General features: G+C 46.4%; 1 protein-coding gene across 1 annotated transcript; it reads right to left on the bottom strand.

The window, feature by feature from the left end:
• Window positions 1–11,607: 11,607 nt before the first annotated feature.
• CST4 (cystatin S) lies at window positions 11,608–14,825 on the bottom strand. Its single transcript, XM_017972018.4, has 3 exons — window positions 14,483–14,825; window positions 13,022–13,135; window positions 11,608–11,941 (listed from the first exon to the last, which is right to left on the bottom strand). Exons 1-3 carry the CDS (start codon window positions 14,756–14,758, stop codon window positions 11,858–11,860), a joined length of 474 nt encoding a protein of 157 aa, XP_017827507.3. The 5' UTR covers window positions 14,759–14,825; the 3' UTR covers window positions 11,608–11,857.
• Between the last annotated feature and the right edge of the window lie 4,000 nt (window positions 14,826–18,825).

Here is an 18,825-nt window from a genome sequence, read left to right on the forward strand (position 1 = left end):
GGGTGCTTCCGTACTTATAAATAAAGCCCCACCTTCCCAGGACAGAGAACATGGGAAAAAAGGTAGTTTTGAGTTCTGCTGCAGCAGACTTAAATGTACCTGCCCAGCAGCTCTGAACGGAACAACAAAGCTCACAGATCAGCATTTGAGCTCCTATAAGGGACAGACTGTCTCCTCAAGCAGCTCCCCGACCCCCATAGATCCAAAGAGACACCTCATAAGGGAGAGCTCAGGCTGACATCTGGCAGGCACCCTTCTGGGATAAAGATAACAGAAGAAACTGGCCGCAACACTTACTGTTCTGCAGTCACCACGGGTGATCCTCAGACAAACTGGGCTGGAATGGACCTCCAGCAGTCCTATAGCAGAGGGGCCTGACTGTTAGAAAGAAAACTAAAAAACAGAAAGAAATAGCTTCAACATCAACAAAAAGGACATCTACTCAGAGACCCCATCCGAAAGTCACCAACTACAAAGACCACAGCTAGATAAATTCACAGCGATGGGAAGAAAACAGTGCACAAAAGGTGAAAACACCCAAAACCAGAATGCCACTCCTCCTCCAAGGGACCACAACTCCTTATCAGCAGGGGACAATGCTGGATGGAGTATGAGTCTGATGAATTGACAGAAACAGATTTTAAAAACAAACTTCTCTGAGCTAAAAGAACATGTTCTAATCCAATGCCAAGAAACTAAGAACTTTGAAAAAAGGTTTGACAAAATACTAACCAGAATAAACAGCTTGAAGAAGAATGTAAATGTCTTTGTGGGGCTGAAACACACAATAGGAGAACTTCAGGAAGCATACATAATTTCAGTAGCTGAATTGACCAAGCAGAAAAAAGAATATCTGAGGCTGAAGATCAACTCAATGAAATAAAATGAGAAGATAAAATTATTAAAAAAAGAGTGAAAAGAAATGAATAAAGCCTTCAAGAAATATGGGATTATGTGAAAAGGACTAATCTACATTTGATAGGTGTACCTGAATGTGGTGGTGAGAATGAATCCAAGCTGGAAAACTCTTCAGGATATAATCCAGGAGAACTTCTCCAACTTAGGAAGACAGGCTAATATTCAAGTCCAGGAAATACAGAGAATGCCACAAAGATATTCCTCAAGAAGAGCAACCCCAACGCACATAATCTTCAGATTCACCAGGGTTGAAATGAAGGAAAAAATGCTAAGGGCAGCCAGAGAGAAAGGACAGGTTCCTCATGAAGGGAAACCATCAGGCTCACAGCAGATCTCTCAGCAGAAACTCTAGAAGCCAGAACAGAGTGAGGGCCAATATTCAAGATCCTTAAAGAAAAGAACTTTCAACCTAAAATGTCATATCCAGCTAAACTAAGCTTCATAAGTCAAAGAGAAATAAAGTTCTTTATGGACAAGCAATTGCTGAGACATTGCATCACCACCAGGCCTGCCTTCCAAGAGTTCCCAAAAGAAGCATTAAACATAGAAAGGAACAACCAATACCAGCCACTCCAAAAATGTACCAAATGGTAAAGAGCATTGACACAATGAAGAAATTGCATCAACTAATGGGCAAAAGAACCAGCTAGCATGAAAATGGAAGGATCAAATTCACACATAACAATATTAACCCTAAATGTAAATGGGCTAAATGCCCCAATCTAAAGACACATACTGGCAAATTGGATAAAAAGTCAAAATCCATCTGTGTGCTGTATCCAGGAAACCCATCTCACATGCAAGGACACACATAGGCTCAAAATAAAGAGATGGAGGAAGATTTACCAAGCAAATGGAGAGCAAAAAAAAAAAGCAGGAGTTGCAATTCTAGTCTCTGATAAAATAGACTTTAAAGCAACAAAGATCAAAAAAGACAAAGAAGGACATTACATAATGGTAAAACGATCAATGCAACAAGAAGACTTAACGATCCTAAATATATACGCACCCAATACAGGAGCACCCAGATACATAAAGCAAGTTCTTAATGCCCTATAAAGAGACTTGGACTTTCACACAATAATAGTGGGAGAATTTTAACAGCCCACTGTCAATATTAGACACATTAATGAGACAGCAGGCTAACAAGAATATCCAGGACTTGAACTCAGATGTGGACCAAGCAAACCTAATAGACATCTACAGAACTCTCCACCCCAAATCCACAGAATATACATTCTTCTCAGCACCACATCACACTGACTCTGAAACTGGCCACATAATTGGAAGTAAATCACTCCTCAGCAAATGCAAAAGAACGGAAATAACAACAAACAGTCTCTCAGACCACAGTGCAGTCAAATTAGAACTCGGGATTAAGAAACTAACTCAGAACTGCAAAACTTCATGGAAACTGAACAACTGGCTCCTGTATGTTGACTGGATAAATAATGAAATGAAGGCAGAAATAAAGATGTTCTTCAAAAGCAATGAGAATGAAGACACAATGAACAAGAATCTCTGGAACACATTTAAAGCAGTGTCTAGAGGGAAATTTATAGCAATAAATGCCCACGTGAGAAGCAAGGAGAGATCTAAAATCTACACCCTATCATCAAAATTGAAAGAGCTAGAGGAGCAAGATCAAAAATCTCTAAAGCTAGCAGAAGACAAGAAATAACTAAGATCAGAGCAAAACTGAAGGAGATAGAGACACAAAAAACCCTTCAGAAAGTCAACAAATCCAGGAAGTGGCTTATTGAAAAGATCAACAAAACAGACAGACTGCTAGCCAGATTAATAAAAAAAGAAAAGAGAGAAGAATCAATAGATGCAATAATAAACGATAAAGGGGTATCACCACCGATTCTACGGAAATACAAACCACAATCAAAGATTACTACAAACAACTCTATGCACATAAACCAGTAAACCTGGAAGAAATGGATACATTTCTGGACACTTGCACCCTGCCAAACCTAAATCAGGAAGAAGTCGAAACCCCGAATAGACCAATAACAAGGGCTGAAGTTGAGGCAGCAATTAATAGCCTAACAACCAAAAAAGGTCCAGGTCCAGACGAGTTCACAGCCAAATTCTACCAGACATTTGGAGGAGCTGGTACCACTCCTTCTGAAACTATCCCAAAAAATACAAAAAGAGGGAATCCTTCCCAAATCATTGTATGAGAGCATCATGATCCTGATACCAAAACCCAGCAGACACAACAAAAAAGAAAATTTCAGGCCAATATCCATGATGAACACAGATGCAAAAATCTTCAATAGCATACTGGCAAACTGATTGCAACAGCACATCAAAAAGCTTGTCCATCACAATCAAGTAGGTTTCATCCCAGGGATGCAAGGCTGGTTCAACATATGCAACTCTATAAACGTAATCCATCACATAAACAGAACCAAAGACAAAACCCACATGATTATCTCAATAGATGCAGAGAAGGCCTTTGACAAAATTCAACAGCACTTTATGCCAAAAACTCTCAATAAACTAGGTATTGACAGAACGTATCTCAAAATAATAAAAGCTATACATGACACACCCACAGCTAGCATCATACTGAATCAGCAAAAGCCGGAAGAATCCCTTTGAAATCTGAAACTAGACAAGGATGCCCTCTCTCACCATCCTATTCAATATGGTATTGGAAGTTCTAGCCAGAGCAACCAGGCAAGAAAAAGAAATAAAGTGTATTCAAATAGGAAAGGAGGAAGTCCAATTGTCTGTATTTGCAGATGACATGATTGTATATTTACAAGACCCCATTGTCTCAGCCAAAAATCTTAAACTGAGAAGTAACTTCAGCAAAGTCTCAGGATACAAAATCAATGAGCAGAAATCACAGGTATTCCGATACACCAATAGCAGACTTAAAGAGAGCCAAATCAAGAACAAACTGCCATTCACAATCGCTACAAAGAGAATAAAATACCTAGGAATACAACTAACAGGATGTAAAGGACCTCTTCAAGGAGTACTACAAATCACTGCTCAATGATATAAGAGAGGACACAAACAAATGGAGAAACTCAAGGTTAGGAAGAATCTATATTGTGAAAATGGCCATACTGCCCAAAGTAGTTCATAGATTCAGTGCTATCTCCATCAAGCTACCTATGACCCTCTTCACAGAAGGGGAAAAAAGCACCTTAAACTTCATATGGAACCAAAAGAGAGCCCACATAGACAAGACAATTTTAAGCAAAAAGAACAAAGCTGGTGGCATCATGCTACCTGACTTCAAACTCTACTACAAGGCTGCAGTAATCAAAACAGCATGGTACTGCTACCAAAACAGAGATATAGACCAATGGAACAGAACAGAGGCATCAGAGGCAATGCCACACATCTACAACCATCTGATCTTTGACAAACCTGACAAAAACAAGCAATGGGGAAAGGATTCCCTGTTTAATAAATGGTATTGGGAAAACTGGCTAGCCATGTGCAGAAAGCAGAAACTGGACCCCTTCCTGACACCTTACACTAAAATTAACTCCAGATGGATTAAAGACTTAAACATAAGATCTAACACCATAAAAACCCTAGAAGAAAATCTAGGCAAAACCATTCATGACATAGGCATAGGCAAGGACTTCATGACTGAAACATCAAAAGCATTGGCAACAAAAGCCAAAACAGACAAATGAGATCTAATGAAACTCCAGAGCTTCTGTACAGCAAAAGAAACAATCATTAGAGTGAACCAGCAACCTACAGAATGGGAAAACATTTTTGCAATCTACCCATCTGACAAAGGACTAATATCCAGAATCTACAAATAACTAAAACAGATTTACAAGAAAAAAACAAAAGTGGGCCAAGGACACGAGCTGACACTTTTCAAGAGAAGACATATATGAAGCCAACAAACATATGAAAAAATGCTCATCATCACTGGTCATCAGAGAAATGCAAATCAAAACCACATTGAGATACCATCTCAAGCCAGTTAGAATGGCGATCATTGAAAAATCTGGAGACAACAGATGCTGGAGAGGATGTGGAGAAATAGGAACACTTTTACACTGTTGGTGGGAGTGTGAACTAGTTCAATCATTTTGGAAGACATTGTGGTGATTCCTCAAGGACCTAGAAACAGAAATTCCATTTGACCCAGCAATCCCATTACTGGGTATATATCCAAAGGATTATAAATCGTTCCATTCTAGAGACACATACACACGTATGTTCATTGTGGCAGTTTACAATAGCAAAGACCTGGAACCAACCCAAATGTCCATCGATGATAGACTGGACAAGAAAAATGTGGCACATATACACCATGGAATACTATGCAGCCATAAAAAATGATGAATTTGTGTCCTTTTTAGGGACATGGATGAATCTGGAAACCATCATTCTCAGCAAACTGACACGAGAACAGAAAATCAAACACCACATGTTCTTGCTCACAGGCGAGTGTTGAGCCATGACAACACATGGATACATGGAGGGGAGCATCACACACTGGAGTCTGTTGGGGAGAAATAGGGGATGGACCGTGGTGGGTAGGGAGGTTAAGGAGGAATAACATGGGAGAAATGCCAGATATGGGTGATGGGGGGGATGGAGGCAGCAAACCACATTGCCATGTATGTACCTGTGCAACAATCCTGCATGATCTACACATGTACCCCAGAACCTAAAGTGCAATAAAATATGTATACATATGTATATATATGTGTGTGTGTATACACATATATGTATTTATATATATATATATATACATACACACATATATTTATATATATACAAATATATACATATATAAAAAGAATATTGAAAATAGGTCCCAAAACTTCTGGCTTTTCTTTGATACGTAGTCAGAAATGAAAGTGTTATCCTCATGAAAATGTACTCACTACTATGGTATGTACAATAGTGCACCATGCAGTTTGTTTTTATTTTATGTTATTTTGTTTTTAATTTTATCCATGTGAAACCCCAGTTGTTTTATTTGTTATGGGATTTGGATGAGATAGAATTTCTTGGTTTTTCACATTTGTATGGTGCAGATCTGTGTAGTGAAACCACCCACAGCACGGACGTATGATTGTGAGGCAGCACAGACCCAGAGGATCAGACGTGGCCTCCAACCTCCTCGTACCATGATGAAATCACACAGCTCCAGACAACACAGATGTACAAATTTAAGCAACAGTAACATGGCTGGAAGAAATACGTCTTTCAGGAAAACTCTTTCTGCACATTCCTTGAAGTAATCAATATAGTATATAATTATACGTTTTCACAATGTTGAAGTCTACTACAACAGTGACAGTTTTAAAATGCTGCATTTAGTGAACATTATCAATAGTCTTTAAGATCATCAATCTTTTTTTCTTTCTTTTTTTTATTACTGTCCATCTACCACTTCTGCTACTCTTTTTTTTTTTTTTTGAAAGAAAGAAAGAGAAAGTGAAAGGGGGAGAGAGAACAGAAGTTCTGTTGCCCAGGCTGGAATGCAATCTAAAAATAGGTATTACAAACCTCTTTTATGCTGATAATTGTGCTTAACAGCAGAGACAGGAAGGAATAAGGGAAGAAAATAACAAACAAACAGCCAACCAATATTTCATTTAAGTCTGTAAAATGCTGTGCAAATGCTGAAGAGTGATTTACTTCCAATTATGTGGTCACCTTCAAAATAGGTGTAATGTGATACTGAGAAAAATGCACATTATGTGGACCTGGGGTGAAGAACTCCATAAATATTCACCAATTCTACCTGCTCCAGGTCTGAGTTCAAATCATACATGTCCCTGCTAACTTTTCATCTCGCTGATCCGTCGAATATTAACAATGTGGTGTCAAAGTCTCCCACTATTATTGTGCAGGAGTCCAAGTATCTTTCTAAGTCATTAAGAACTTGTCTTATGTATCCGGGTGCTCCTGTATTGGGTGCATATATATTTATGATCATTGACTCCTGTTGTTGCATTGATCCTTTTACCATTATATAATGTCCTTCTCTGTTTCTTTTAGTCTTTGTTACTATTAGTCTATTTTGTCAGAGACGAAAGTTACAACTCCTATTTTTTGTTGTTGTTGTTTTTCTCTCCATTTGATTGGTGAGTCTTTCACTAACCCTTTGTTTTGAGTCTTTGTGTGTCCTTGCTTATGAAATGGATCTGGATACAGCGTACTGATGGGTTTTGACTTTTTATTCAATTTCCTGTCTGTATCTTTGATTGGGGCATTTAATCCACTTAAATTTAGGATTAATATTGATATTTGTGAGTTTGATATTGTCGTTTAATGCTAGCTAGCTATTTTGCCCATTAGTTGATATAGATTCTTCATTATAGAGATACTCTTTACCTTTTGGTAAGTTTTTGGGATGACTGATACTGGTTGTTCCTTTCTGTGTATAGTGCTTCTTTCAGAAGGTCTTGTAAAGCAGGCCAGGGGGTGATGAAATCTCTGAGTGCTTGCTTGTTCATGAAAAATTTTATTTTTCCTTCATTTATGAAGCTTAATGTGGCTGGATATGAGATTCTGGGTTGAAAATTCTTTTCTTTGAGAATAGTGAATATTGAGCCCCACTCTCTTCTCGTTTGTAGGGTTTCAGCTGAGAGATCTGCTGTGAGTCTGACAGGCTTCCCTTTATGGGTAACCTGAGCTTTCTCTCTAGCTGCCCTTAGTATTTTCTCCTTTATTTCAACCCTGGTGAATCTAACAATTATGTGTTTTGGGGTTGCTCTACCTGAGGAATATCTTTATGGTGTTCTCTGTATTTCCTGGAGTTGAGTATTGTCCTGCCTTACTAGGTTAGGAAAGTTTTCCTGAATAATATCCTGAAGAATATTTTCCAGCTTGGATTCATTCTCTTCATGACATTCAGGTACACCTATCAAACGTTTCTTTACATTGGGCTAGAACATGTTCTTTTAACTCTTTTAACTCACAGAAGTTTCTTATTATTCACCTTCTGAAGCCTAATTCTGTTATCGAAATGCACTCATTCTCCATCAGGCCTTGTTCCCCTGTTGATGAGGAACTGTGATCCCCTGTAGAGGGAGAGGCATTCTGATTTTGAATATTCTCAGCCTTTTTACACTGGTTTCTTCCCATCATTGTAAACTTATCCACCTGTCATCTTTGTAATTACCAACTTTCAAATTAGTAACTTTCAAATTGTTGATTCCCAGCACCGAAATCTGAGCAACTCACTGCACTGGCTAAAACAGCAGCATTAAGATTCACGGTGCTTTTCTACCTGGGAATCTCTGGTCTGGCTTCCTTCTTGAGTCCCTTTTTCAATCAGCTGAATAGGCAACTCTGCCTTCCCGGAGCTCCAAACATCAACCAAAAGGGGACCCAGTTCCATTTACTTTGCATCAAGAACCACCACGCCAGCCACAAGAGTCATGCTGGCGATGCGTGGGGCTCCTCCACTGGGAATCTCTTGGTCTGTGAGCAACAAAAATTCGTCTGAAAGTGTGGCATCCTCTCGTTCTGCACTTTCACTGTGAGCTACAATCCCGAGCTCCTAGTAATCAGCCACCTGGCATCTCTCTCAAGATCATCAATCTTAAGTTGAGAAATTAGAAGGTACTCAAATCTTAGAGCTCACATGTGAAAGTAAACTGGAAGCTTTTCCAAAATAGACATTGATTAGACAAATTTGCTTAATATTAGCAATATGAGTCTGGAAGCAGAAAGAAAATGTTATAGACAATAATTTTCACAATAGGGTTGATTGTAGTATTTCATAGGTTGTTTATCAGTATTTTAAAGTGATCAAACTTAGTGGGAAGACCGGTTTACTTTTCTGCTATATTTATAGAAAATTCTATTATAAAATCAATGTCATGTAATGAGACAAATAGTGACTCAACAGCTGAGTATGAAAACATAGAAATAACTTACTACGCTGTTGTTTCGAGTAGGTGATTACTAAAAACGTTATGTTAGCAAGTAAAAAGAGTATAAATTAAGGAAGAGCAAATCTGCCTTCCGTCTGCAGGGTGGTTGGATGGACTGACGGGGTCAAAGCCATCAGTGGCATCGTGAGCAGGAAACAACGTGTCTCTCAAGCAGCAGCTTCGAAATGTCAAGCCGCCTCTTGCTCGGCTCATGGCTTCCTTCTGACTCAATGGAAGACCGTGTTCTCTAGCGTCAGGGCCTGTCAGAAACTTTGTTTATGAGTAGGAAGAACATCCCACTGCCTGGAGGATCTATTTCCACCTTTACACAGAAGCACAGAGCCACACAGAAGAGGTTTGGGACAGAATGTCCCACATCTGGCTGGACTGTACGGGTTCTGAGGACGTAGGGCCTGGGTCCACTTTGCAGACCACACCTGACACTGGAAGCTTGGCACAGAGGCCCGCCATGCTCTGGGTCCATCACTACAGCCTCAAAACCTGCCCCACAGTCTTATAATAAACTCTTGTCTTTGTTTTTCTGGGTCATTCCAGGTTTCTTGATGTGAATTTATTCCCTTTTTTGCTACAAGCTAATCATCCTGAGTGTGCTGCCTGCAAAATCTGTTTTGGTGACTGATCGCAGTAGGATGTGTATCATCTTCCTGAAATTTAGGGTGACTGTAGAATTATTCAGGATTTTAAAGCGAGCGATCGGCTGTAACTTATTTCTTCCTAAACACCAACTTTGTGCTTAGCTTCAAATGGTTATATTATGCTCTTTTCATGCAGATGACCCCGTGAATCATGTAGATGTCAGACCTCACAGAACTGGGGTCACCGTGGTCATGGTGCTGAGAATCCACCTGCCCGCGCTTCCCAGGCTTCCAGTGGATTGTCTTTCTCCAGAGTGATTTGTCTATGTTGCAAGACTGAACCTCTGTGGTTTTAGTCTTCTAGCAAGAATTTGTGGTATTATTTTTGCTAAAGGAACTCTTAGCAGAGGTGTAGAATTTCCAAAACATGACCTTAAGGAGACTCCTTCCTACTCCAAACACTGGGTAGCTTCCCGACACAGCCCAGCCCCTCAGCTTGGTCCAGAAGACAGAAGTCCCACCTGCTCACCTTCAGCGTCCCTGTGCCCTGCTCCCCTCCTAGGGAACAGGCACATGGGGAGAGGGCGGAAAGAGCCCACTGCAGAGTTCGGCTTCACCCTCCACTTCCCGGAGGAAGAGAGATGTCAGAAAAGTTGCTAGTTTACACAGAGTCACCTGTTCCTTGTGTGCATGGACGGTCATGGCTTATATTAAGACAGACCTTTCACCAGGTAGAGAACCATGAGGGTCTCCATGCAGGGAAGGCTTCGCCCCTGGCCACCACTCCTGGGCACCTTCTGTTCTGCTCTCGGCCTTTCCCTTCCAACAGAAGCGTGAATCACTGTGTGCACTCACCCACCCCCCTGACACCAGGTGAGGCTCAGACTCAACTCTCCCCAGCTTATGGCCTACTGGGTGCAGCTTCACTTCCTTCAACCCAAAACTGTGGTTAAATCCCTTGGGGGTAGAGAGGAAAAGGAAGCAGCTGCTCCCCACTCTCCCTGCCAGAACATTCTCCTCCTGGCTTTCTAGGTGTAACACATGGGGTACCGGCTTCAGGGCTGTTTGGGCAGTTTCCCCTTTGTCATTTCCCCCTGGCTGTTCACTGTAGCCACCCTTGGTCAATGCTGCTCTAGGCGTGAAAGATATTTGAGAACCCTGCCCCAGAGGCGCCTGCCCTGAGGGCTGCACCCCTCTGCCCTGAAATGGCAAAGGGGAGGGCTGTGCAGGGCGGCCTGAGCCTTAGGACTGTAGCCTTTTCTTCAGAGCACAACTATCCACTGTTCTACAGAATGGCTTTGACACTAAGGGGATGTTATTTATTAATTAAAACACCCTCTTTATATAAAAAAAGAGTTTACTGCATGTCACTTTCATTTGTGTTTTACTTCTCCATCCCTAACAAGAAGCCCGACCTGAGTGCTTGTTTTAAATCCAGGTCCAGAAAAAGGGCTGCTGGGTGTGAACCTGTAAAATCCTCCCAGGGCACAGCCTCCCAGCACAGGAAACAACCTCGCAGCCTGCAGCACATCTTCCAGGAAGGATGACAGCCCGGGCTGCTTTCTGTGTGTGATCGTGCTGGTCTTTGGTCCGGTTCACATTTCTCCCCATCAGGGCATACACAGACACATGCATGCACACACACACACACATATGCACGTGCACACATGAACATGCTCCCACATGCACACACACACGCACACACACTCTTTTGGACTTTGTTTCCGTGTAAGGGCCCAGTCTCTTGGGGCAAGAAGCAGACATCGATCACTATCTGTTTAGTGTCTAGGGGACTGGATGAGAGAAGCTGAGTCCCTGGAGTCTGCTCAACTCTGCAGGCACAGATGGAATCTACGGCCTGTGGACACAGCCAGCCCCTCTTCCTGGTCTCACCAGGAGCTCAGACCAAAGCAGCAGCCCATCTTCCGGGGCAGCAGCCTGGGCGCCCGTCTCTCCCTGACCCCCTCACCAGGGGCTGCTGAGGCTGAAGGCCCGGGTTCTCAGCCCCCAGCTACTTTCTCCCTGTTCTGAGGCTCAGGTCTCCTAAAGTCACAGCAGCTCCTCCGATGGCCTTGCTGTGGCCGCGTCGGCTCCCAGATTCTCCTGTAATCTCCACAGCAGCAGAACAAGGAGGCTTCATGAGGGAACTGTGGAAACCCACCTGTGTGCACATCCTGAGACAGCCAAGAACTCAGAGCGGGGTGATGCTACTGTTTTATTACAGGAGGTGGGGGGGGGGTGTGCACTGCACACAGGGGCTGTGAGAAGCAAGAAGGAAGGAGGGAGGGCAGTGCCCCCTGCCAAGCCACAAAGGCCTCCTGCTGCCTTCTCTGTCTCCTGGTGCAGGTACATGGGGAGACCTTCCCCAGGGTGGTGTCCACCAGTCCAGGGCTGGGAGACTACAGGGGTGGGAGTAGGAGGTGGTCGGTGCTGCTGGCCTGGCATAGACCCCTAGGCTTTCTGGCACCTGGATTTCACCAGGGACATTCTGTCCTCCCAGGGAACTTCGTAGATTTGGAAAGAGCAGAACTGTTTCTGTGAAAGGGAAGAGAGAGGGACAATCAGTGTGGGTCACAGTTAAAGAGGCCGACACCTGGGCACGAGATGTCAGAACCTGCCTAAGGATCAGTGGGGGTGAGACACTGGGCCCCCACCCCACCCTGCTGAGTCCCCGAGCACTGAGCTAGAATAAATAGTGACTGTTCCATTGCCCCACCCCAGGCTTCAGGTCACCAGATGGCATTGCCCCACCCCAGCCTGCAGGATTCCTGCCCCAGAGCAGCCCTGGGAGGAGCAGCCTGTGGAGCCCCAAGGGTACAGGGAGGAAGAGGCGGCTCACTGCTCCCAGCTCCTTCTACCTTCAGCACCCAGGACAGCACCAACAGGGGCCAGAGAGAAGACCCCAGGGCAGTGGAATTCCCTCTCAGAGCTGAGACTTGGGGAGAGGGCAACATGGGGATTGTGGCTCTCCCCTGAGTGGAGACCTCACAAGAACCAGCAGGTCCTTGGAGAGGCTGCTGTTGGGTGAGTTGGGCAGGCCTGAGGGTTTGGTGGCAAACAGGCCTCTAGTTCCCTCTAATCTGCTCAGTGTGGCCATGGCTGCAGGCAGGTGCCTGAGGCTGGGATTAGACAGAGCCCCTTCTCCCTGCCCAGCACCCAGCCCTGCAGCTGCTTCCTCCAGTTCAGCAGGCAACACCGCAAAGCAGGCAGAGTTGACCTCCCAGTAACCATTACCAAGCTAAAGCCTTCCTAGCAAATCAAATTCACCACCGCCCTCCCTCCCCACCTCATCTGCACACACATGGGCAACTACATAAACTCACTTGGACCCCTCACCCACACAGATGTATGTGGAAACCCCTGTACTCCCCCCACACATCCACACACAGGCACACATTCTCCCATTACCCTCCCCACACATGGGCACATGTGTGTACACACGTGCACCTTTCCACATGCACACCTACACCTACCCAAACCCTTAGGTACACATCCGTGGCTCTCCACAAACACACCTGGATACACACATACCCTCCAAACGTGTGTAGGGCAGAGGCTGACACACACACACCCCTCTACAGTGCACGCTGGCCTCGGACCCACATCAGGACATACCTTCTGCAGTTCTGGCTGTTCACGGAAGGGACAGGTGTCCAAATTGGGCTGGGACTTGGTACATGTGGTTCGGCCAATCTCTACGTCGAAAAAGTAGTTGGTCCCGGCCACGGTCTACACACATGAAAAAACAGGATTTGGGGATGGTGCTCTCCATCAGTGACAGGGACTCACATGAACTTCACTGTGGCTGAGACACTGGACTTGCCTGGGGCTTCGTGAGCTGCCCACATGGTCACCACAAGGCCCACAAGCCCCGCCTCCTGTCAGCTGTCAGGTGCTTGGCCTCATGCCCGCTCTTAAACCCTGTGTTCTCTGTGCTGGGTAAAGGATTCCCTAAATTCTGCTACCTGTGGCTGAGGGGTGAGGGGACACTGCATGTTTTCTAGGAAGGCTGTCATCTGATGACAGAATTTCAGCTGATTTCCTAGAACCTCACACTCACCATAGAACCTAGATTCATCTATTACTTCATTTAATTGTAGGAAATGAGCTGCTTCACACACATACATATTTGGGGCCCATAAGCCTGCTTTCTGGATGTCTCCATTTTAAGAGTGAGACTCCATCACGATTGTAAAGGCAGCAGCACACCTGCGTGTCTCACAATTGCATAAAAGAATTGAACCCTCTCCCTACACAGGGCCTCTCCCAGACCAACTTGTCAGAACTGTGAAGAAACCTGGGATGAGGGTCCCTGAGGCCAGGGTGCTGGATCTTGCCCCTTGGAACCAGGAAAAAATGCTGAGCTCCTTCAAGTCTCAGTTTACCCATGTATAAAATAGGGATCTGGGTCTGATGGTCTGCAATGCCCTGTGCTTCACGCCAAGTTACTGTCATGCTTGAGAGGGAGGTGCAGGACAGCAGGGACCGCAGCAGGGAGTGCACCCCATGTGCAGGAAGAGGGCCCCAGCTGAGGGCTGTAGGAGAAGAAATGGGGCTGGTCTGGACTCCTCTGAATTTCCAAGAGAAGGTGGAGGAGCCCTAAAGGCATCACTGTTTGCTGCTCTGCATGGGATGCAGGTCAAGCTGGACCTGGGTCAGCCTAAGGGCTGTGCCCAAGGGTGTGACCTGGGGAGGGAAGCAGGACAAGGAGCCAGGCTCCCATATGGTCCCTGCAGAGAGGACTCAGGGGGGAGGACTGGCCTCATAGCTTGGATCTCATCCTGAGCAGCACCAAGCCCACCCTGAGTCAGCACAGTCCCCATCCACACCTGCTGGACCCTGGGAAATGCCACGGTCACAGCACAGACACAGCAGCTCCTGCAGGTTAAAGAAGGTGGAAGGGAGAGGACCATGGCTACAGTGGACATGAAGGCCATCAGCAGAGTCAGGGAAAGCCGAATAGGTCTGAGCATTGGATCATGAATGTGTCAGTGTTGATTTTCTGGGAATGCTATCATGGGTGGAGTGAAAAACCAGGCTGGGACTGAGGACCCCTCCAGTGGTGGCAGCACCCACCTGCTCTCTGGCTCGCAGCACCCGCAGCAGGCGTCTGTAGTACGCATCTTTGGTGGCCTTATTGTACTTGCTGATGGCGAAGTGAAGGGCACGCTGTACCCACTCATCACTGAGGTCTGCATCATGGATGCCACCTGCAAAGTTCTGATTCTCCTCCTGGGAGCTCAAAAGTATCGTATCCTCCTCCTTTGGACTCGGAGGTATCCTGTCCTCCTCTGCCAGGGCCACAGGAAGGGTGGCCAGCAGGAGCAGCGGGATACACAGCGGCCGGGCCATGGGCTCCTCAGAGGCAGAGCACACAGCTGGAGCTGCAGGAGAGGAGATGGAGAGCCTGAGGCGGGATGCCCAGACCAGCAGCAGCTGTGCATTTATCCTGCTGGGGCAGCCTAGCCCCACCCCTTCCATGCCCGCCCCTCACTCCTCCTCCTCTTTCTGTCCACCCCTCTCTTCCTCCATCTCTCCTTTTACTGCCCCATCCCCCAACAAGCTCCTCTCTGCCTAAGGTCCCCCTGCCCATACCTGGCCTCCTACCCCATTCCTCCTCCTCCCCACTCCTGTCCTCACTGCAGCCTCCCTGAGCTGTGCCTCTTTTCCCCAGTGCTCCCCAGCTTGAGTGACTCTGGTCTCCACAGAGAGAACACTGCTCCTTCGGCTGTGAAAGCAACGTGACATCCTGTTTACTCAGAAAAGGAAAAGAAAGATACAGGGTTTGGCCTCCTGGGGTCTTCAGATGTCAGGGGCATCCGTGAGCACTTGGACACAGTCTCGGAATCTCTGGAGCAAGGAGGTTATTTCAGAAAGTTCCAGAAGACTCTGCCCACACCCTACTGTGGATAATTTCTTTGTCAAATTTAAGGCAATTAATCTTTTGGGAAAAGGTCACTGGTTTGTGTTTTCATAACTCATTATTCAATAAACAAACCTGTCATCAGCTACTCCCCATGCCAGGAGTTCTGGGGTTTGAAGACTGAACCTGGATGAGGACCCATAGAGCTGCCACCCAACAGAGATGTGACTCGAACCCATGAGCAATTTAACATTTCTAGTAGATGCCTTTTAAAAGATAAGAATAAATGGTGAAACTCATGTTAAAATATGTATTTAATGTTATTTCAGCCCGTGGGACCAATTATTGAGATACTTTATGGGTTTTTTTTGTTTTGGTTTTGTAAGTCATTGAAATTCCCTGTGTAATTTTTGCTCTTAGACCAGGAGTCATTTTGGACTGGCCCCATTTCAAGTGTCCCGTGGCACATGTGACTGGTGGCTGTGGAACGGCACAGTCGGTTCCTACACAGTGTGTGTAGAGGATGGTAGGTTATGATCACCAATTCTTATCAGGGAGTTAGAATCGCTCTGTTGGAGTGAAACAGAACAGGGGCAGCAGAGAGTCCGCAGGGCTCTGGTCAGCAGGGAGGTCTCTATGAGACTGGACAGGTTGAGAAGCCCCAGGCAGCTGGGGAACAGCCAGGGCAAAGGCCTGAGGTAGGGCTGGGTGGGCCTGCTCCAAGAGGAAGCTCCTGGAGTGGGTGTCAGTACGGAAGGGAACGACCTGGAATCACCATAACTGTGGGTGGGGCCGGGTGGAAGGTGAAGGGAACGACCTGGAATCACCATAACTGTGGGTGGGGCCGAGTGGAAGGTGCAGGGAGACCCCCGTGGGGGTGTCAGGAGAGGGCACATCTGCCTCACGATGCATGCGGGAGCCCAAAAGCCTCTCTTGCTCCAGCTCTAGGGGAGACACGCTTTGGACTCCTTTCCTGGGTGCACTGCTTGGCAGACTCATCCAATATTTTAAAAATTGCCTTGAATGACATAAAATTTACATACGATAAAGTGCCTAATTGTACGTGCGCAATCTGGAGGATCTCATACAGGCATACACCCGTCTTACTGCTTTGTCCAGATCTGACATCTGCCTTCGCCAGATGGTGTTCTCCTGCCTCTGCAGCCCGCCCTCGTGCCCACCCCGCCCTGGCAGCCCCCATCCGGCCCTGTAGACTGCTTTGTCTCCTGTCCTTAGCTTCCCAGGAATGAGTCCTGCAGTCTGAGCCTCAGTGTGTCTTTGCCCTTTGCTCAGTGTGGCTTTCCAGCAGCCCCTGATTTCCTTCATTGCCGGGATTGTGAGTTCTCCTTCTCCCCAGACCGAGGACATGGCCAGCTGGGTGCCCTGTGGGCTGTCAGAGCCCCCAGCTCCGGAGGCTGCAGTCCTGGGCTGGAATGTGACTCCTGGAGTGGGGAGTGGGGGGGCCCTGAACAGACAGCTGCTCCCCGTGTTGTCTCAACCCCACCCTGCAGGCCTGAAGGTGACCCTGTGGCAAGTGCCCTTATGGTGAGGTGGCAGGCTTGGCCAGAAACACCTGGAAACCCTGGGCCTTTGCAGGGCACCCAGAGGACTCTCCTGGGAGTGGGGGAGGTGAGGGTCGGCCAGCGTCAGCCCAGACCTGCTGTGATCCTGGGGCTCGGCCATGACTGGGCTGGATTGGCAGGAACTCAACAGTGGAAGCAACATTACTGACGGGTTCATGTTCAGTGTTAGAATTGGGGACCTTGTTGCCGGAGATCCAGTGACCCCACCGTGAATCCAGCACCCCTGGAAAAGCCATGCACCCCACCCCGGGACACAGCAGGTGTCCCTGGCATGGTTTTTACTGCTGGGAGAGGGAGGAAAGGGCTTCAAACAGGGCTGCACATGATGCCTCCTAGTTAGACAGGAAAGTGGGGAGAGATCCCCAGACAGGGAAAGAGAGGAAGTCCCTTACCAGATATTGTGAGCAGAATGGTCACCTCCAAATGTAGGAGTTAATTCTCCACTGTGGTTCCCACATTCCTTGGACACCTGGGAGTAAAGACTCAGGAAGAGGTGCTTTTCAGAGGGTAAGCTGAGAGTCAGGCAGCCTTCTCATCTTTTATCACTGGAAAGGAGATGCTGGTCACCCAAACAGCGAGAATGTGCTGGTGGGTGAAGTGAGAGGGAGGGGTCAGAATGTTGTTCTGTGCCCCGTATGTGATGACACCGCGGGTAGTCATCCTCTGTCTGGATGCTGGCATGCACGGCAGGGAGGGTCAGCTGTCCTGATGCAACCTCTCTAATCTCAGTAGGAAAGGTACCAGTGTAGGCTGCTCTTAGGAGGAGGTACAACTGTGGTGTCCAGTATGGAGTGACAGGAAGTAGCAGGTTAGGGTAGGTGGCCAGCGGCTACAGATGTTTGAACCTTAGGCAAATGTGTGTCATGCATCTTGAGAAAGAGGCTCCTTTGTAAAGCACAGTGTCTGGGGGTTCAGACAAGCACTGATGGACAGACTTCAGCAGTGATGTATCAACATGGTTGAAATGATGGAGTAGCCAGGTGTGGTCCTGCACCTGTAATACTAGAAAATTAGGAGGCTGAGGCAGGAAGATTCCTTGAGTCGAGGAGTTCAATTCTAGCCTGTAAACCCCCATCTCAAAAAAAATGACAGAACACTTCGTTCCCTGATTTCCATAGTCCACAGTTTTAAGGACACCTTAGGAGAGGCCCAGATAGCATCAATGGACTGAGGACCAAGCCTGGGGTGTCCAGCACCCGCATAACCTGGAGGAGTCCAGCAGCCGAGGAGGGGGCATGTTTCCCTTCTGCCAGGTGACAAGGGAAAGTTGTCTTCATCTAGGCTGCGTGGGTGACTGCTGATCCCGTGATCTGAATTAGTAGGATGAGAAGTCAGGTGAGGGGTAGGAGTTCTCTGTAATAAATGAGCAATAATAAGTGAACACTAAGCAGTACTGTAATTAACGAATGGCCAAGCACAGAAAGCATCATCTGAAGGGGCAAGTGGTTAGGACAAGTTGGCCAAGAGTTGAGACTCTGCACATTTAGGTTTTGAGCAACTAACACTTTGATCTGTGGTAGGAGCTGAGACTGAGCAGCCACAGAATTTGGTGGTTTCTCATATGGGAAGCCCAGGAGCCTCCTTCATGGAGTGCCTGGAATTCTCTGGGGTCAAGCTCATCTCTTACATGCTCCCTCCCTCCTTCTTTTCTCCCTCTCCTCTCACATGGTGGATGCGTGCATGCTCCTAAGGTATGAGCCAAGGTTGGCAACACATTTGGCTCTGCCACACCATTAGGAAACTGTGATACTCATGAGGAAGCCTGCTGGTAGCCCCTGTCAGAAAAAGCGAGAGAGGGCAGGGCCCAGCGTCTGAGGTCTGACTGTTTTGCACTCCACGGGGGAAGGAGAATCCTGTCTCTCAGGGACCAGCGTATGAACAACTTTCATGGCTTTGGAACGCAAGTCAACGTTTATTTTTCAAAAAGAGCATCTGCCAGTGCAAATTCATTAACTGAAGAACCACATATGAAT

Source organism: Callithrix jacchus, chromosome 5, assembly GCF_049354715.1.
Source record: "Callithrix jacchus isolate 240 chromosome 5, calJac240_pri, whole genome shotgun sequence".
Taxonomy (NCBI): Eukaryota; Metazoa; Chordata; class Mammalia; order Primates; family Cebidae; genus Callithrix; species Callithrix jacchus.